We start from the raw sequence: 21,153 nt of genomic DNA, 5'->3' as shown, positions 1-21,153 counted from the left end.
TCTTGGCAGGGTCAATTTGGCATTTGCAGAGTGTCCACAAAGCAAAACAGGCTTACAAAACAGGATTCCTGGAAACAGGCTCACTTAGAGCCATTGGACCATCACCACATATTCACAGCACTTATCCATGCCCACAGGCGAACAATAGAGCGCGCAAATGCGGATGCTTGGTCGTAACAGTGTGCCAACCACGTGCCCGCAGTCACCCATGCTTTACGCTGTACGCAATCTCTATTGCCATCGGGTGCGATGCCTCTCATATAAAACGTTTCAGGCGTGCACCTAAGTCTGCTTAGGTGCAGCAATGAGCAAGCATTGCGAGTTCTGTGACAACGCCTGGTAGATTCACAAGACGCTATGCTAGCGGACTTCAACCGCAGTCGGCCAGGTTACGTATATGTATGACGTATTTACCTGTGCCAAATTAGTGAGTGGCACAAATGAAATTTCGCGAAGACGGCAATGTTCAGTGCACAGCGCGAGAGCGTGTGTTGCAGTTTCACACCAGGCGTGATAGACGGTACTGCAGTGCTCTCTTGCCTGGGCCAGAGATGCTGATGTGTTTGTTTTGGCGCAGGTTCGAAACCCAGTGGTGGCACTTTTTTTCCTCTATTCACAGTTCCTGCGGACACACCTGTCCACATCGCTCATGACCCAAGAAATTCATTCGCATTAAAAAGGGCCAGCAGATTCTTCGAGACACCTCTCAGGTCCTCAGTGCACACTTGTACCATGGTTTAAACAAAGGCCAGGAAATTCGTAGTAGCAGCCTTAGAGTGCCTGGACGTTTGTACCGTACCATAAAGGAGTATATTCAAGAAAAGATTTAAAGATGTAGACAATGTTTATGCTTCCTCTTTCTGAGCTAGTAAACATAAGTAGAATTGTCTAAGAGTAGCAAACTTTTTCTTCAAAGAAGGAATGATAAGTTCTGATTCTCGATAGCCTAAGGCGAACATGACAGAGATTTAGTATACCGTGATCCGCGATCCGCCAATATGACCCCCTACAACGCGTGGGCGATCCGCACGCGCTGATTTTCGCGACGCGGCAGGTCCATGTGCCGACTTCCAGCACATGGTGCCAACTATCGGCTTCAAGGGGATATGGGCATGCGCATTGGAATGAGCGGTGGCGGATCGCGGTAATGAATCGAGGATTGCGGTACACTAAAGCTCTCTATTGTCCGCTGATCACGATTAACCTGAAGCCTAACACGAGGCTGAGCATGAATCCTAACACAAAATCTAAATCTCGTGCAAAGCAGAACTAGCTAAGACTATCGTTATTACATCGTCGCAATGCCGAAGACGATAGAAGAACAGACTATCTTGGCATTTCAGCTATTTATTGGCCCTCTTGGGGACCCTAGGTGCGTCTATAAAAAACTGTACTTGGGTTGCGGCGACAGCTACAAGATGGCTTGGCGGTTTGTCGAACAAAACTGCCACCACTCTCGGCGGCGCTGAAATTAGTTTTGGCAAAGGACATTCGTAATAAGGATCCAACAGCAAATGTCACAACCTTGATCAATGAAGTATCTGCGCGCGACTACAATCATTCGAAAAAACGTAAAGAGCATGCAGAATCTACATTGGAGTGATGCGAAAGCCCGGATGCTGCTTTTGGTTGCTTCTGGTAGCTTAATTCACTTCATGATTGCCCATTTTAGTCTTTGATACTTTCAAATTGCGCGCCAATCCCTTCCTATGCCCTTTTTCGGCTCTACTTTCTGTTGCGTGACGTCACATCCGCTACCTCACAATAGTTCACTTCTTGTTTACGCCTTTTAGTCTTTGGTACTTTCAAACTGCGCGCCAATCCCTTCCTATGCCCTTTTTGTCGGCTCTACTTCCGATTGCGTGACGTCACATCCTTGACGTTATATCCACTACTGCACCCGTTTCTCTCTTTCCGCTTTCATTACCGCCTTCCTCCCTTCCCTTACGGCGCGGTTTAGGTGTCCACTAACAAGTGTGGCAGATACTGCGCCTTTCCTTTCCTGCGAACCAGTTACTCTAAATATTTACTTAATAAACCTTTTGGCCTAATTATTTTTTGTGCCACAACATTAAGTCAGCCTGTATCGATTGCCACCACTCATTAACCTCTACCCCTTCTCAATTAGCCGCAACTGCTGCGGACACGATTTTGCGGACGCGGTCTGAAGACACGGTCTGCGCACAGGCTCTGCGGACACGGTCTGCGGACAGAAATCTGTGAACATAGCGAAGGAACGCTTACGCGTTAATAAATCCTGCAATATTTCACTTCAGAAACATCGACAACACTGCGTTCTCGTGATTTCAGCTTGTGGAAATGAAGACGACAAAGTTCTGCGGAAATATTGCGAAATTAAACTTCTTTTTCCAGGTGGAATACAGCGCAAAAAAAACAAAAACTTACACAGCCGGACGATGTTTTAATCAGCGACAGTCAGCTTGCTTATATTCGACGCCAGAGACCACTTGGCAGTGGCCTCCAGCACTACGCGATCTAACAGGTATCTTCTAACGCGAAGTGTTTGAAATTCCTCGACCGCATAGTTATTCGCTCGTTCTGAGCTACAAATATTTGCTTAGGCGTGTGAAGGCAATGCTGTGGAGCCCAAAATAGTTATTCGCGCTGGCTGCACTGCCCAAAAGTATACAAAGTGGGCCTACACCTGCCAACGCACCTGCACACAGGTACAGCTTGTCAAAAATCTTTAAACCAAGGTGTTTGCAACTAAGCCTGTAATGGAGATTGTTGCGCACCTCCACCGTTCGCAATTTTGTAGGGAAATGAGAAATCTGGTCCTCACCCTTCTCTAGGACATGTATATCAGAACGCCAGTTACAAGGCTGTGAAGAAAGCCCATTCGGCAGCATATCCTTTTTACAAGACTGTACATAGTACACCACCAAAAGCTAAGCGCGCCGTCAAAGCCTCCAAAAAGCCGCGGCACCATTCAATAAGACCACATTAAGGCCAAACTGAAAAACGGCCTGTGTTAAAAGCACTAAGTAATCAATTACAAAAATCTGCAGTTTCTGAGCCATCTTAGAAATCACTATGCAGATCCTATAATTCCCTTCTAGGTTACCGGTAATCTCAACGACGAAACCAGATGCAAATGTCTTTTTTTTTTTGGCATGCGGATCACGTCCTGAAAATACACACTCAGTTTGGGAGGGAACTTTGTCGTTATTTCGGACTGAGGATCAAGTAAGATTTGCGAGTATGTGGGTTAAAAGCCGAAAACCTCAGATGTGCTTCATCTCTACGCTGTTAAAGGTCATGCATTTCATGCACATTTCAGCTGTATGAATTCCACCATTTACGCATATGTTCCAGAGAAGTGTTTGTGCGCCCTAGGAATTTAGTAGGGCGGTGTTCTAAAACGTGAAACGAGGCTTTGACAGCGAATTAGGAGATCTTTGCAAGCAATTTCTTGTTATTTCGTTTTTACTTGGAAACGCGTTAGCTCTTCGCAGCAACCCGATGCTTCGCGAAGCTGGTGGTGGAAGCATTGCGATGTAGAGCAACGTGGCGAGTAAAATAGTATTCATTACTGATTCACGAAATGTAGTCACAATTTGCCTTGGATATCAAGGCTTTTCTACGCTCATTTCAAATCAGCATCTTGTGTAGAGCTCGCTGGTGTAGTCGTATAATTATTGAGAATAACATCATCAATTCATCCTTAGGGTGTTTAAGTCCACGCGTTCTTCGCAGCGGCACGATTCCTGCTTTGCGAAATTAAGCACTAATGCCCAACAGTTAGTGATGTTTACTACCGGCATGCATATTTACAAAAAAGCGTTTCTTACAAAAACAATCAGAAACTCTTTCAGAGCTACATAGAACAACTGAGAGTCTTCTTAATATCCTCAGCGTCTCATAATACATACTTAAAGAGCAGAAACATTCTACTGCCTTTGGCTACGAAAGGTAGCAGAGATGAGCAATAGCTATCGCAGACAGAGTGAAAGCTGACAGAATCAACCTTAACGATTTTTTTATTCCCGCGTTTGCGTTCTTCATCACCTGGTGTGATTTTGATGCGAGAAGAGCGGTTTTACAAACAGCGGATCCATTGATCTCATAGCTAACTTTACGGCGAAGCTAAGATGGTTGCGCTCTGCTGAAAAAAAAAAAAAAACTACGCCATCCACTCTGTGACGCGATTATAAGAAGTGAGATTCGCTCACAATCTGCAATTTTCCCTGATCCTCAAAAACGTCATTTTCTCATTTTGCACTGGATATTCTGCTTTAATATTTTGTGATGAGGAAGACAAAACTGAACGGTTACCAACAATTACGTGAAAGATCTAAGACTTTTCCCAAACTGCTACTTCAAAATGCCAACTTAGCGCCTGAAAGACATGCGCGAGGCCTCTAAGGAACCTCTGTGGGGCGAATTTAAATGAACAAAAGCTGTTGCCCTGAGTGCACTACAAGACCACTGTCCTTCAAAATATTCAAAGGTAGCCTCATACTTTCATCCTCCTAGCTTAATTGTGCATGATGAGGAACGCCAGATGAACTAGACTGTCGAACTACACCTATGTCTTCCTCATGCTCCGAATTCGTATTCCACTCTCCGCGAGAACATGTCTGCTCTCGGAGACAATTTTGTGTATCGCGCAAAACAGCACAGCTCAAACGAAGAAGAAAAGCAGCAAAATTGTTGCCGAGCAGTGTTTTTGAGGCTTAGGCAGAACTCGAGGGCGGATGATAAAAGAGAGCAGGTTTTATCGAGAGGCGCCCTTGTGGCATAATCCACGCGGAAAAGCAGCTGAAAGAAAGTAGTGTGTCACTAGCTGGTTAGTGAATTTCTCGTCTTTCGGAACCTCCGCTGTGGGTAGGCGTGAGCAAGCCCTAGGGATTACAATCCTTAGCCGTGTGAGGAGCAGGTCCGTTGTTAGAGGGCAGTCATTGAATCCTATATATTTTTCGCCTGCATTCAATACGTTTTCTATCCTTCATCACTGAATAAATTACTTACCTGCACTTCATCCACCGTACTGTTAATGAATGTCCATGACATGACTGCAACATCCGACACGGCTTGAATGTCGTGGACGCGTACAACAGGGTCAAGGGGCACTGCGAAAAGGAATTGAAAACGGATACCGTTTTCAGTCAAGACGCGCGGACTAAAAAAAGAGCATCGAAAACGCATGCCTTGATATTTTTTTAGACAACCAATAACTCAAATGCACGTTAAAGTTTTCTCCATTAAAAGGTATTACGGCTCAACTTTGAAATTTCGACTGCCACCAAATTACCTGAAGGCCACGTGGTGATGACGGACTCTGCAGGAGGTCCGGCTTCCGTTTGGCCCTCCGGCGTCTGCAAAACTGCTCGAATTTCTACTCGGTAAGTGGTAAGAGCGGTGAGGTTCGTCACCGTCAGCTTCATTTTGTCAGTGCGAAGAAGACGGAAAGTACCGCCGTTGTATATACGGATATCAAACTGTGGGTTCAGTGGCAGGCCTTCTTTGCTGAAACTCCATTCTAGACTGATTGATTCCGTGCCGATGGACTCGATCATTTCTATCGACGGTGCCGACAGCCCTGTAAGATGAAGATATATTTAAGCGACTGCTGGTGCAAGCAATAACTAAAACAACTTCTTGGGCAAATTTATGCATGCTTTGTTGACCTTCTGGATCACATGCATAATGCGTGTCGGGCTGGGGGGAGTGCATGCGTCTGATAGAGACTCTGGCATCAAGGATTGGATCGAATAGAAAGTACAGCAAACCAACAGGACAACAGACGCGTTCAATCCTAACCTACATGTTATAGTGCAGGTGAAGCGATGGTCATTTCATTTGTTTCCATTTCAGGCCCTAGACCGAATTACTGCTTTGCAAATGCCCATAAGCTGCAAACATAGATAATACTATTCTGATCACAGTGTAGATACGCTGAGCAATATACTCGCTTTACCAAACGTTTCCTGCTTACTGAAATTCCTAGAACTCTATTATACTTTTGAAACCTATTTTCCCACTTTTATGTCAATGTCCTCGCCTCATAACCTGGGGACTTTCAATGTGCACTGATATCGCACGGCACCTATTTCTCTCTCTGTCCTTTCACTACCACCTTCTTCCCATCCATTACGGCGCGGATCAGGTGTCCATAGAAGCTAGTGTGACAGATACTGCGTCTTTCCTTTTTCATAAATCAAACCGCCTAAAAGCCTGTCGGAAATTCAGCAACGGGCCTTTGGTTGCGCGGCAGTATCCGCATGGAGAGGTTTCGCACATGTTTACGTAAAGCAGTGAGATATTTATCGGTGATATTATTGGTAGACTCGTTTTGATCTGCGCTGGTCACCGCTTGTACTAAAAAAACAACAACATAAAAGCGGGTATTGCCCATAGCGACACATCTGGGAAAGCAGAGAAGCTGGGTAATAAATGGCTGAATACTGTAGGGCATAGCTGCGTTATCAAAAACCTGCACTTGAATGCTTTCCTACTTCAAAGTCAATAAACCTTGAAGGTGGACATGACGTGACTTTCCACTTTACGGAACAACCAGACATGACTACTGAGACGAATTAAGAAGTGTTTGTTACCATTATTACATTACTAACACGAATAAACTGTCTCCTTGATCTTAAAAGAGTGTAAAGTCTGGCAAGGTGGTTGAAATGCATACTGAAAAGTTTGCGCGTAGACACAGGAACGAGCCGAGGGAAACAAGGACTAGCGCTAATTTACAACTAAAGTTTATTCAGGACACATGCTCGAATAAATAGGAAAAACATTGGTTTTTCCTATTTATTTGAGCATGTGTCTATATTGTGCTGCAAGGGAGCAAAATTTTTAATTTGTCGCTGTTTAGATGTTCGCGCCCACCCCTTAAACTTTATTGTTTTCTAGCATCAAAGAAAAGTAAGTAGAATTTTATGCTATGTTGTGGCATTTTGATATATCATAAAAATATGTTTATTGGTGACGGGCTTGCCAAGAGGCAATGATCTTTATATTCGCTTTATTTTGTGCCCATGCCTTTCATTTGGCTCAACAAACGCACTCACACTGAAACAGCTTTCATTGTTCATTTCATGTCATCCACGCACAATTGCAGACTTGATGGCTATTAGCAGCAGTATTTTTAACTTTATTTATTGGTGCACTTACTTTTTTGCGACGTCTCAAATTGTGCCTCAACCATTTCGCTGCAAGTGGTTACAAGGCAGGCTTGCACTCTTGCCGTGTAATTCTTCAACGGCCTGAGGTCGAGCAGAGGAACACTGTGGTCTGCGGACCCATTCCTGCTTCCGGTCACTTTGACGATGGAGATCGCATTGGATCCTCTGTCGGTAGTGTCACGAAGTTCAACCTGAGAAGCAAGTGATATAGTGCATATATAAAGACTCCTCGTTCTTTGAAGGAGGATGAAAACTTTACTTCGCTGGTATGCGTGCAATATGGCTAAAGTGGCACCGATGGAGAGGAGCAACCGTTCAAGAATTTCAAATTCCGAATTAAAAATATCCCTAAGCTCGGTGGCGGAACGAATTGAACAGTGCATGTGAAAAATATCTGAGACAAATCGAATAAACTGTTGAATGTTTCTCAATAATTTTCACAATGTCGGAATAAGGTCTGCGGTCCTCTTATTTTTTCCCCTACACTTTCAAAAGGAGAGCACAGACACCACGTGCGGCGTTGCATTGGTTTGGTATGCGCTGGATGAAAGGTTGAACGGCGTGACTTGGTCCGCTAGCGCGGCGGCGTTCATCATGTTCATTACACATGTCCGCATATACTGAACGGCTCAAGAAGGACAAGGTAGGTTAAGCAAATCTGCCTTTCACATCCGAACTGGGGGCTATGGCTGATACGGAGCTTTCATCCGTCTCACGTATAGTGGCATATAGAGTCACGTGTTGTCATCATTTACAGGAAATGTGGCTTTACTGTGCACAAAACGTGGCTGTGATAGATGATATACTAATTACGTGTTGGGACCCCTTATTGATTTTCAGTGTGCCTATTTTGTTCGCTGTCTGTGTAACTTGATAAGAATTTGCGTCCTATACCGCAGCCCCATTCCTAGCGTTTCGATGCTTCGCATGATTGCTCGTTGAGAATATTTGCCCAGATTGCGGTAATTAAAAAAAATTAAATTTGGATTTGATTCTATTCATCCCTGTTTGATTCGTATTCAAATCGGTATATAAATAAACAACTTTTATCCTATTCAGCAGCAAAGCTACTCTGTTCACATTCAATTCGGCTTCGAGAAAGCACGCATCAACGAGACAATGGACGATTCTGAATGGTCGATTGCTATCTACAAGGACAATTTATCGCAGCGCCGGGGAATAATTATGCATGATATGCAAAACTATTTACAGATCACAAGGTACATTCACAAAGGAAAAACACCTGAAAGCATTAGGTCGTGCTTCATTTTTCTTTTCCTCTGGTCTTTCCGCTACTTGTCCTTCCCTATATTGAGCCTCATTTCCCGTGCACTGCTTGAGTCAGAGCGAATGTTTTTATGTCCACAGAAAGAAAACATGTCCTGAGAAAGTGCTTCAAGTAACGTAATGTTTATCGTAGTGAAGGAGAGCCCGAAAGTAACTCACCATATTTAAAATTTAGTCAAGCTAAGCCCGAAATGATAGAAATGCAGCGGGAAGAAATGCGTATTGTTCTACATTTTCTGTCATTTCATCTTTACGTGGGGATTTCATATAATTTTTATTGTTGCATGAAGGAATATATATAGTTGCACAAATGAGATTTGACTGAAAATTTCATCTCTGTTTACATATCCTCTGCCCAGCACCATGAACTACCGCCACTGGTGGACGAGCTGGCGCAGACCTGCTCAGCAGGATAGGTCATGAAGTGCATCCACCTGAGCAATCACCTCCTCGCCGCCCTACAAATGTTTATTGTGCAGTGCGTTCCACGTGTAAGGGAAGGGCAAAAATTACCTCGGGGGCGTTGGAGTGAATATGAAGGATGGTGAAATATTTCATCCCCTATGAAAGCCCCCTTTGTCACGATCACGCCTGCCGAGTGAGCCGGTTCAGTCTGATGAAGTAGGCAGATTTCCACACGCACGCTGCCCACTTCGCCATGCTCAAGTTATTGTCAATAATATACGCACTGAGCCTGAACTCATGTAACCCTGTTCGACCTTTTAGTCTATACTTATCCGCCAGTCAGCGCGCATTACGGTCTTACCTCTTGCAGCAATTAGTGGTTCACCATCGAGCGACTGTCGGTCACGCCGTTTGACCGAGGTAAAATCATCGGCGCCATCTAATGACAATATTATAAACGGAGGCGTCATCAGTGTAGAGCGCATATAGCTCTGCATTACTCTTCTTTGAATGACGGCAATTTAAATACGGAAAGTGGATCACTAAGAGTGCTTCAACATTTTAGATAAAACTGGCATTGTTGATTTGATGCTTTAGGCGGTGCTTTTCGGCACATATTGAGCAATGTTTACTTAATCCGCTAAAAGTATAGAGATGTACGTTATGTTCATTTGCATGCCTCTTTCGTGCACCTTTTATAAATGTGTGGTACTGATATTAAGAACTTTATAAAAGCCCGTCGTATGAATCTAAAGCGCATCGTCCATGTCTCTACGTTTCCAGAAACGTGCTGCTCTGGAATTACGCCGTTTTTCTGTCGGCAGATTTCGAGCAGTTCATTAGACGTAGGAATTTTCGCGACGAATAATTTTTATTCTCTTTCTCGTGCTTTTTGAACGAATCTCATTTTAACTCTTTCATTTTTTCACAAAAATAAAAAAAATGTTTAGTTAACTGAAGCAAGGCCACAACATTCGTTACTGCACTTTTTAAAGTTCTTTTCTAATTTGATGAGAGTGGATTGTGTCGGTGTGTACTGTGCTTCTGGGTAGCTTCGTCTTGAAAGTACACACAATAGCCAGTTTGCATGTGCAACCTATTTGAAAAGAAAGTGCAAATACGCCAGCGAGGAACCGCTGGGGAAGCCTGAAAATGAAATACATTAACGCTTCCTTACCAGAGACACGAAGTCGAAGTTTAAGTGTACACTTTATCTTAAAGGGCCACTGTCCAGGGAAGGACCTTTTAGGCAAAGGAGCCCACTGCTTCGATCAGGTACCGGAGATAGTCTGTGCAAAATGCTACAGCGATACGCGCGCCGCAAAGCAGCAAAAACACAAATCAAAGCTTTCTCATCCTTCCCTTCGCGAAACCAGCTTCCCCGTTCTCTACGAGCCGCATTGCTGGCTTTGGAGTTCAAAACGACATCCATTGGTCCGTCTCGCTGTCTGACGGGTGAAGGACCGGCGTACACCACTAATTGTGTCCACCGTTTGCTGCGCGCTTTTCCCTTGCCACGGCCGGACTGAATCCAGGGGCGCGCGCTCGCTCGCCCGTTTTTTTTTTTTTTCGCGCACGCGGAGTGCCACGCCCAACCTCCCGCCAAACGCGGAGGAGGAAGGGGAATTTTTGTTGCGGAGGCTAGACGACTGGGCAGGAGAGTGAAAAACCTTGGCGAGGAAACGGAAGGAGAAAACCACAACCGAATCGGGTGATTGCGGTGTTTGTAATTGCGTTATTAGCTACTCTTTTCAAAAATATTTTGCGGCATTGCGTTTTGGGGTCGAAGTCTCGCAGTCACCGGGGAAGAAAATATTTTCTACCGGAGGGTGGACAGTGGGCCTTTAAGTGTCCACCTTATTTTCCTGGACCACCGCCTAGAGCGGCGGCGTATTTCCAAGCCGTATATGCTTTCGCGTAAGACGCTGCCTAGTAGTATGCCATATACTCTATGAAGCACAGCACGTCCAAAGAGTAAGCGACAAATGGGCGAGTGATCTGAAACGACCACCTTGGGAGGACCAGGTTTCGGATCCCGTCAGCAGCATTTGGTTATTTTTTCTTCTACTTTCTACTTTTATCCACATGACTACGTTACTAAGCCCCATTGAGCTACACTACGAAACATTCCCTATTATTTCACTGCTGTGAGTAGTTTTTGGCTCCCTTTGCATATGTCTCAAAGCGAGCCACTCATTCCTCCAAATTTGTTTGCAGATGTATATAAGTAGGAATACTAGATGCACTTCTGAATATAATTTTAAGGCATGATCCACTACTTCTCATCGTGCAACCTTGACGCCTCTTGTGACTTCGCACTAACATACTTTGACAAAAAGCACGCATCAAACTAACATACCTTCCAAGAATTATTTGGCCTAGAAGACAAATATGAGAACTACACTGAATATTATATAAATGAACAAGAAAAGCAGCAAGCTATGTCAGAAGTGCCAACATAGCTTGTTTAGTGCTAACGCTAAAAGGAAAATAGTGTATCAAAACGTCGAAAACAGTAAATTAAATGCCAATTCCGTGAGCCTACTCAGTGAATTACATTTCTGAAACGCTGCTGAACTCTTGTTTGAAAATCTTATTCACAGCACAGAACAAATCGACAGGCGATTGATCAGCCGATCAGACAGAAATGCGTAGCATTCGTGGTTTCGCTCCCCTTTTATAATGAGCAATCGAGGAAGAGACCTGGCAGACTTTATGCATACGCAAGATCTCGTCAATATAAACGACGGCTCACCGACGTTTCTACGCGGAACAACCTACAGCAGCTGCTTGGATGTGGCGTACGTTTCCAGAAGCTTCCATCCCTCTGTTTCTTGGTGTAGAGATGTGGAAACACATAGGAGTGATCACATACCAACGTACGTATGCATCAAGTGGTTTGCACCTGCCACTTCGCCTCGTGTGCAATACACAGACTGGCCCGCCTTTAGGGCATCGGTGGAGATTTCCAGCGTGGACCTCCAGTCACCATCTCAAATAGAGGGCCTCATTACTTCCTCTCTAAGTGAGAACACTCGCTATGTTTGTGTGCCGATGTCAGTGTCCAGCAACGACGTGGAATTCGAGCGGCTTCGCGCGATCGGTCGGCGAGCTGAAAGGAAGTACAGAAGAACGAAATCCACGCAAGATCTCGCACTTTCTCGCAAAGCTAAACGACACGTTCTACGCCACCTGGAGAGGTTAGGACGACAACGTTGGAGGCAGTTCTGCTCATCACTGGATCCCCGTAAGCCCCTGTCGCGTATCTGGCATGTTGCGAGAAGCTTGCGCACACCTCCGCGAGAAAGGCACCCTTTTCGTGCCCTGGCCCTTTATCAACGCCGCAATATAGTTGACGTAGCTGAAGATTTTTGTAAAATAGTTTGGGCACAAACCAGGCACAGTTACCAATTTCAGAGGTTTTTGCGCCACCTTCGCCGAATGATCAATACGACGTGCCCTTTACAATTGCTGAATTAGACGCCGCTCTTGCTTCTTGTCGGCATTCATCTGCACCTGGTGCTGACGGGATTACTTATACAACCTTATCAAACCTAGGAAAGGATGGTAGAACTGCACTACTTAATTGTTTCAGTGATATATATGGGCTCCTAGTATTGTTCCTGAACCTTGGAAGATTAGCCGCCTGGTTGCTCTTTTGAAGCCTGGAAAGCCTCCTCTCGAACTTACCTCATACCGGCCAGTTGCCCTAGCAAGCTGTGTTGGAAACGTTAAGGAACGAATGGTGCTGACAAGACTTAAGTGGTATCTAGAGAGTAATGACTTTTCTCCGAATATGATGACTGGATTTCGCCGCGGACGCTCTTCCATTGACAGCGTGATCGACCTTGTGGCGACAGTAGCATACGAAAAGCGTCACCGTCGACTAGTAGCTGCTGTCTTTTTAGATATAAAGGGAGCTTACGACAACATCCTCCATTATGCTATTCTTGATGCACTTGACGACGTGGGAGTTGGTGGCCGGCTCTACTTGTGGATTGTAAGCTATCTCAGTGGCCGTTCTGTTTACATGACTACGCCTGAAGGAGATACTACCCGCTTTCAGGTCGGTCATGGAGTTCCAAAGGGAGGAGTCCTCAGCCCAACTTTATTTAACGTTGAGCTAATTGGCCTGGTGAGTGAACTGCCAGCTAACATCCGCATAAGTGCATATGCTGACGACATCTGCATCTGAGCCTCTGGTTCGACGCGCCCACAACTACGTGCGAGATTGCAACGAGCTAAGTCATCGACATCGATGTACTTACGGGGTCAAGGTGTATTCTTAGCGGCAGAAAAGTGTGCAGTGATTGCGTTTACGGGAAAATGTGTCAGCTGCTACCCGATTACCCTTCATGGAGTCGTAATAGCATACGTCTCCAGGCACAGATTTTTGGGAGTAATTATTGACCACTGACTATCTTGGTCTAAACATATTACTATGGTGAAGAAAAGGCTAATTAATTTTTGCCATGTACTTCGTTACATAGCTGGCATCAAATGGGGTCCAACTGAGCGCTGCTTAATACTGCTTTACGAGACTGTTTGTTGTCTACATCCGGTAAAGTCTTTCTGTACTCTCTAGTATGAGCATTTTATGCTTGCGGACTTTAGAGAGCGTACAATCGCAGGCACTGAAAATATGCCTTGGACTGCCTAGATGCATCTCTAACAAAGGCACCATTGAAGAGGCACATGCTCGCCCAATATCCATATACTTGTCACACGAACCACTTAGTGTATATTTACGAGCACTTACAAGACACTGTTTTCACCCACTCAGCAAGATTCTGGATGAGAGGCCGGATTGCAGTTTTGCAAGTGCACTCCGCTGCCATCAGTCGCAAGTACCGACAGGATACGCCCTCCCATATCGTCCCGCCCAACTACCATGGACGATGGATAAACCTTTGGCGCACCTTCGTGTTCCCGAAATACTAAAGAAATCAGTGGTGCCAATTAATGGACTCAAACAACTTACTCTGGCGCACATCTGGTCAGAATATTCTAATTATAATCACGTATACACCGATGGATCTGTGCCAGCACAGGCGTCCGCTGCAGCTGTGGTCATACCAACTCAGAAAACGGCTCTGATTTCCTTTTGGGACATACCTCTATATCAACCGCTGCTGAACTTGCAGCCATTCGGGAATCTATTCGCTACATATGTGGGGAACCACCTCAAAATAGGTGTATATTCACGGACTCAAAGAGTGCATTACAAATTTTGGAAAACTTCTTACGCCACATTGCCTATCAGTCCCTGGCACTAAACATTATAGAGCTCCTCACATCTGCCCTGCTGCAAGTCCACAGGATAATGTTTCAATGAATCCCTGCCCACTGCGGGCTCCATGGGAATGAACAGGCCGATGTTGAAGCGAAAAGCGCACTCATCAATGGCCTCCAAACAGCTGTGCCTTTTTCAAGAGCGGACACGACGTGCCTTTTTACGAGTTGTATGAATAATGCTACAGCAGCTTACTGGGCCCAGCCAGGCGCCCGACATATTCGTCTAAGAAGGCTCGGGCAAACATTTAAGTTTTATGTTCCGCGTGATATTCCGCGTCATCAGACATGCTTGATACATCGACTTCGTTTAAACGTGGCTTTCACGCGCAAGTACCTACATTTAATTGGACAGATGGACTCGCCGGAATGTTCAACTTGTGGCATCCCAGAGACTGTGGACCATATATTATTGGTGTGCCCAGCGTATGCGTGCGAAAAAAGTGTGCTAGCCGTTTCCTTGAAGCGTTTAGACAAGAGGCTTCTGTCGGAGGAACTGCTGCTGGGCGCTTGGCAGGACAAGGGGAAGGGCGTCCAGGCAGTGCGTGCTCTATCCCGTTATTTGAGCTCCAGCGGACTTGATTCGCGCTTGTAAATCAAGCTGCTGTGTCTGTATATATATTTCATATGCCTTCTCCCACATCGTCACCCATCATGACCTTATTTCTTCTCTCCTTCCCCTTCCCCAGTGCAGAGTAGCAGGCCAGATTTGATTTACTCCGGCCAACCTCTCCGCCTTTTCCTTTCAATAAATCCATCTATCTATTTAAGCTTTGTGCGTCGCTCCTTCAGAAGCACATTTCCATGAGAAGCAGCCAAAAGCGCGAACACCAGCGCCTACTGGTATCCTCCCTCCCATCGTTTGCATTAAAACCTTTGTCTGGCTTCTTTAGCTACTTGGTGTGACGCATCTTGCTCAACAGAGTACAAGTAGGTGGTCCGTGCCAACTACGGGAAGCCAAGTTCAGTTTTCTGGAACAACTTTTAATCGCAATAAAATTGTGCGATATTGTAACATGCTGTAATGCACGCGTTCGTGGGTGTGGTCCAAGCCTACGATGCGTAACCAAGTTTTGTTCTAATTTTGTTCATTTGCTTGTGCCGAGCAGTCAGAGCTCGCATAGAAAAGCAATGAATAATGGTGTTAATGAAATATGGAATATTGTAAGATACTTTTATGACCATAAAATAAAAGTCTACGCTCCCAGTGCGCTCCAAATTTGCATCAGAAGCTTGTCATGCGCTCACGTGGATTTCAGAATTTCATAGAAAACCATTTGGATGCATTTGGAATAGTGTGAGATGCCTTAATGAACTAAACTGACGCATTGACACCATCTACCAATACGTTGAAAAATTTTGTTTCTCAAGTATTTCTCGCTCTCAAGTATTAAGGCTGGTATCAACAACCAAAGGATTGCGTTTTTGAAAATAATTGGTAAAAACTGCAAACCGGCCGAGGAAGCATATATTGACTGGTTTGGTGCGTGTATAAAATGTCTGCAAAAATGTAATAAAAAAGCCTTTCCGAGATTTTCTCCAAATACGTCGGATATATGCATAGTGGCAAAAGTTACTACAACACTTCGGGATGACTTTTTTTAAATGCTGCACTCGAGAAGGGCATCCTTTTTGTTGTTTTTCAAGAAAAACTTTGCGCTACAAGAGCGCTTTCTTTCAAGTGACGACACATAAATAATGATTAAGCAAAAAACGTTCGAAATAAGAAGAATGCTGAAAAAACTAAAACCAACGAAGAAGCGGGACAACTTTTTGTATGATCAAATTCTCGGTAGCTCGCAAGTATGTTGCTAGCGGAGGGGTTTAGATATCTATGACAAAATGGGAACTAATATGTGCATATTTTCGCTCCGAAACGCGCAAGACTCCTGCTAAATTCCGTTCAGCCAAAGTAATCACGCCAATCATCTAAGCCCTCTAAGCAGCGTTGGAAACTTCGGCATCATCACACCAACTGCAACAAACTTTTTTGTTCTTGCTTAGACGCCAACTAAATTGCGAGTATTTAAAGCAAGCGGTTGCGCCTACAGCAGCGAATGCATGCGCTGCAAAATCCACTGGTTATTTTTTATCAAGTGCAAACGATCTACAGTAAACAGTAAAGAAGCTTCTACACTAAAATCGCACTTACCCTAAAATACCCAGCCGGGCTAGGAGCAAACCAGCCTATTAGAGCACTCCTGGAGTCCAGGACTCGGGTTTTCACATGGAGAGGAGCTGCGTGCATAAGGCAAAAAACCAAATTAGCTTGGCTGTCTACACTCCACTCATTACGCGGAAAACTGCACACGCTTTCCACAACTAAAACCTGTAGCACACAAGGAACAATAATACAATGATCTCTGATCACTGAAGTTGTTAAAGCAGTTTCGCGAATGACCGCAGAAGATATAAAAAAAAAGCGACGGTTCAGCAGTAAACGGAGCACGCTATTTGCTTCTAACATTTTTCATGCGTTGCAAATTTACAACCAGCAATCGTGGTATGTGCAAATCGGTAATAGACGCCAGTGCCCTTTTACTTGGACAATTGTTGTTTTCTTATTTCCAGTGCAGAATGCGTAATTTTAATTTGAACGAAAAAGTTTGCTTCGTTTACTTATATCCACACCTCTACGTACATACAAAAGCAGACTCTTTCACTCCTTTAGCTTTCATTTTCGAGCTCGGGTTTGCAACGTCCTGCAATATTCAGGATTCGAGTGCTTTAGGATTCAGTTAGGATAGAGGAGGATTAATTACGGTCGTCAGTGCAACTTTGTAACAGGAGATGAAGGCAATGAAGACCGTCAAGACGACTTTCGCAGCGCATGGGAATAAGTAGGTAGCTCAGCACGTGTAGAGACTTGCTACTCTCTAGCGCTTTCAGTCATGTAACTACAGCCAAAGTGTGGTTGTTGTTTTTACAATGTCTATTTATGCATTTTTTTTCGGCTGTGAAAGTTAGTCGGCAATAAATAAATGAGGTGGCGCAGTAGTCAGCGAAGCTGACCTCATTTCCTCGGCCTGGGTTTGAGACCAACGGGCGGCGAGGTTTTCTTTATGAAGCGAAAAGCTTCACTACGAGGGTCGGAGCCGAGCTTCGCGTGTGCCGTATGTCGTACGCCGTGACGTCACAGCCAAGGCCAACTGCGCAGCCCCGTCGCAAAGCTCTGCCGGCGTTACCTAGCAACGCTTAACAGGTGTGCGACTCCTCCTCATTAAAACAAAATTTAGTCTCCATCCTGGAATCGAACCTCCAGCGCCACGCCCGGGTCGTGAAACGCTCTTCATAATTCCGCTTGTCTACTGTGAGGATGACAGCGGGATTCCGCAAGTGATAGATACTGTGAGTGGCGCGCAATTTGAAAGTACCAAAGACTGAAATAGTTGCAACGTACCTCTGAGTCAAAATGATCTAACCTGGAAATGACCCGATTCTCCGAGAGCTAAAGAAACTGATTCCCTTCATCAAATTACCTGGGAGTCCTACATTCGCAGCCCAAATGCGGAGCAACGAAAGATCGTCCTGCCCGCACTTCGCAGGAGAGCCGGCAAGGAGACCCAACCCCTGGCTGAGCCCCTGCACCGAGGTCCATGTCGATCTAAATAAAGTCTTCTCTCTCTCTCTCTCTTAAGTCACTCAGGATGACGTCAACGATGTGACGTCACCAATCTGCCGTCAGCTATGAGGGCCAAGCGAGAACTATTGCGCTCCGACGCCGCCGGGCGGCGCTTCTTGCTTTCCGCGAGTGAGAGATACTGCGGCTTTCCTTTCCTGTAAACAATTTATAGAACGCCGGTGAACTTAGACGCACTCGACATGGAAGCGAAGGAGAGTTTAGCTGCTGGCGAACGGCGCAGAAGACTAGAAAAATTAGCTTCTTCTGATCCCGAGGTAGTCACTGCTTTTGACTGCGTACATCCAGGCATAGAAGAGCTAAGCCATCTTTAATTATTTCGAAGCTTTTCTCGATGGAGGCTTCGGAGCCACTCCGGCTAAATCGAGAATCGGAGGTATTGATTCTTCCGCATAAAAAAAGAAGAGTCTTCTGCTCAACTACAAGGATTAGCAAAGCGGCTGGGCGCAGGCAGGCGCATGGAGAGAGCATTCAGTACACAAGTATCCCCCGGTCGTCTCGTAGTGACGGCCGCACGTTATTACCAAGCGATGTTATGCTCGCGGTGCTCCGGATGCCTGTGGGGCGACGGCACACACTGCGCGCCCCATCGGAGGTGTGGCCTTAAATTTCCTTTTGCGTCCTTTTGTTGTGACTGGAAAGACCATGAATTCCATTAGCTATGGGTGAGTTTGTTGCTCTTATTTATGTCATGTATTTTGGTGCGAATTGTGGTGCTCGCAGAAACGTTTTGGTTCAACCATTTCGACACCACCGCTATCTATTCGCACTGCGTTCGTGAGTGAAAGATGACCGCAGGCCGTGAGCGTAAACCCACATCGATGGGCTTAACATTCGTCGGTCGCCAGGGCGTGCGCACACTCTTGTGATGTTTTTGCCAGAATGTCTGTGACTCCTCCTTGTTTCCTGCAGTTATTTGTTGGGTTATTGCCTGATGAACGCGGCCTAAATAAAAAGCATGCCTCTTGCCTCTTTAATCCGAGCGGGAGCCACCGTCGCTTTGACTTGTTCCGCGGCCTGAGATTCGCAGTTTAGCACCTCTTTCTTTCACGCATGCGCTAGAAAGTGGCTGCGGCTTTTAATTTTTCAAGAGGGTAGGAAGTTGATGTTTTGCGAAAGTGTTAAAAGTTAAGAAAAAATGAGTTTCTTCGGCTCAACTCACATTTGACGTTTGCACTTTCTGAAGAGCAGACCGTCATCGTTTAGAAATATTGAACTTAATCTTAGGGCTTTTACTGGACATTATGCCAGACACTGTAGATTATGCTGTACTGCTCTCTAGCGGGTGACAGCGCAGCGGATATGAAAGGAAACTGAAACAAATTTAATGTTTTACCATCACAATGATCATGAGGACAAAAACATTTATATTGGTTTGTGCATGAAAACAGAAGACAGGACTCCGGAAAGCAGGCCGAGGCAGATAGTAGGGTATGAGGCACCCGACATCACGAGAGAGCAGGCGCGTCGCGAGAAGTAGTGTCATCACTGGCGTGAACATTACAAGCCCATCGTTTTCCCACCCCTTAACTAAATCGACGAGCAATTCTTGTACATTTCTCCGCTAATTGGTGCAGGGCAGACTATCTCTCAGATGTGGGGCTCCATGCTCGCGCTATGGCACGGAGCAGCAAGCAGCCATTGCGATAGCTGCTGTGATCTACGGGCTGCACAGCTGTTTTCATTATTGCTGAATTGTTTCCGCCAAGTATTGCGCCGGTAAACATGCCTCTCAGACAACCCTCCCTCTGAAGTGTGTGCCACGCTGCAGGTGGATTTCTCTGCTTTCAGTGGGCGTATTTCTCATTAAGTCACAACATCCAGCTGGAAGCCATTACAGCCATTTATGACCTTGGAGGCTGCACGAGAGCCAGAATAGTATTCACGGATATACACAAAAGAATAGGAACTGAACAGCCTGCCACCAAAACTAAGAGGGCATATTTCTGACCAGTTTTTCGCAACTAATCAGTCACTGTTACACCACTCCTAGCAATCATTTGACCTTCTTTGCGCACAGCGCTAGTTATGTCTTCTGTGGACTACAATGTCTACCCCATATCTCTGCATAGACATTCCAGGAAAACTAAATTTTGTTCCTCTTTAAAAAGAATTCTGTGGACGCTTAAGAAACCAGTCGGAAGAAACCACCCTTTGGCGCTGTAGAAAGTATAAGAATGACGGAGAAGTAAGAATCAGCCGATGAATACATATCTAGTAATGCGAAATATGAGCGAAGCTGCAAGGACACTGCAACCCTTGGCGATTGCCTATGGAGCGTTGTGTCGAACAAAAGCACGGTGCCTCCCCTCAGCTGCAGCACATCGCAGCAATTAGAGCTCGCCTTCCTGCTGTTCAAGGTTTCTAATGTCTTGACGCATCAGGGTACGTCATCATGAGTCACTAAAGAACGTCTTTCTATCAACCGCACTGACATACCTATCGCTCATTCTTTATTTGTGAAATCAGTCACGCCATGAGAACCTTTTTCACAGGCCTGCAGCATCCAGATCAGGGTCTCATTTACTTAAGAAGGTGTCTGAAGAAATAATCCACATCCTGAGCTTACATGACATCGGACGAAAGACAAGGCCAAGACGACCGAAGTGGAACGATGCTTGGACAAGTCGGCTGGGGATTAACCAGTCCAATGCCGTATCTTTTAAACGTATTTAAGTTACCAGTCAAAGTGCTCGTCGAGTTAAATGGAATGAAAGTATGCAGTGTCAAATATTTTTAAAGTTTCAGTACACCGTACAGCCTCCGTCATTGTCGGCCTTTTATTTTATTTACGAATAAAATATAAGCTTTTAAATCCTCTTCAAGTACACACCATTAGAACGTCACGTGCTTTTATTTTTGTTTATGGCGTTATATTCGCATCCCAAATGCCAGGCTGGCGCCGCAAAACGTGTACCTCGCTCAGTCTCCACTTACGTATCTATATTTTCACTACTACCTCGTGATCTATTTACCTTGCACCCGTCGCCAAAGAGGAAACATAGCATTTCCCGCTACTTTCGGTCAACTCCTTTCATCCTTACGCTGCCACCTTCCCTCGCCGTATATACCTCTTCTGAGTTTCTCCTCCTGTTATTGCTATACCCTCTTCATTCGAATGACTCCTAGCGCGCTGTTCGCTATCGTTGTGATTTCATCCTCCGCTGCATTCCTCGTTCGCCCTCTTTACCCTCTGCAGCGCTCCTCATTCCGTCTGCTGGTTGCGTTGCAGAGGCAGACGCCGCTTAACAAGCGAACCAGTGCCTCAGAGCCGCGCTAGCTGTGCTTTACAATGTACTCATCGCCTGCCGAGAGAGCGTAGCTTAGAGCCTTCTTCAATTCCCTTGGAAGACGCTAGAAGCAGAGAGGCTT

At 45.3% G+C, this 21,153-nt stretch overlaps 1 protein-coding gene across 2 annotated transcripts in view; it reads right to left on the bottom strand.

Moving 5' to 3' along the window:
- LOC146184021 (uncharacterized) overlaps positions 1–21,153 on the bottom strand; it is a 121,171-nt gene that overhangs the window by 42,638 nt on the left and 57,380 nt on the right. For both annotated transcript variants that reach the window (XM_084609267.1, XM_084609266.1), the window contains exons 6-9: positions 16,294–16,379; positions 7,147–7,348; positions 5,276–5,563; positions 4,993–5,093 (exon numbers count right to left, since the gene is read on the bottom strand). In XM_084609267.1, coding sequence (XP_084465393.1) covers positions 4,993–5,093; positions 5,276–5,563; positions 7,147–7,348; positions 16,294–16,379 — 677 coding nt within the window. The remainder of the gene's footprint in view (positions 1–4,992; positions 5,094–5,275; positions 5,564–7,146; positions 7,349–16,293; positions 16,380–21,153) is intronic.

Source organism: Amblyomma maculatum, chromosome 7, assembly GCF_055883805.1.
Source record: "Amblyomma maculatum isolate TAMU_Amacu chromosome 7, ASM5588380v1, whole genome shotgun sequence".
NCBI lineage: Eukaryota > Metazoa > Arthropoda > Arachnida > Ixodida > Ixodidae > Amblyomma > Amblyomma maculatum.
The sequence above is the reverse complement of the archived record's forward strand: the minus strand, read 5'-3'. Positions and strand labels throughout refer to the sequence as shown.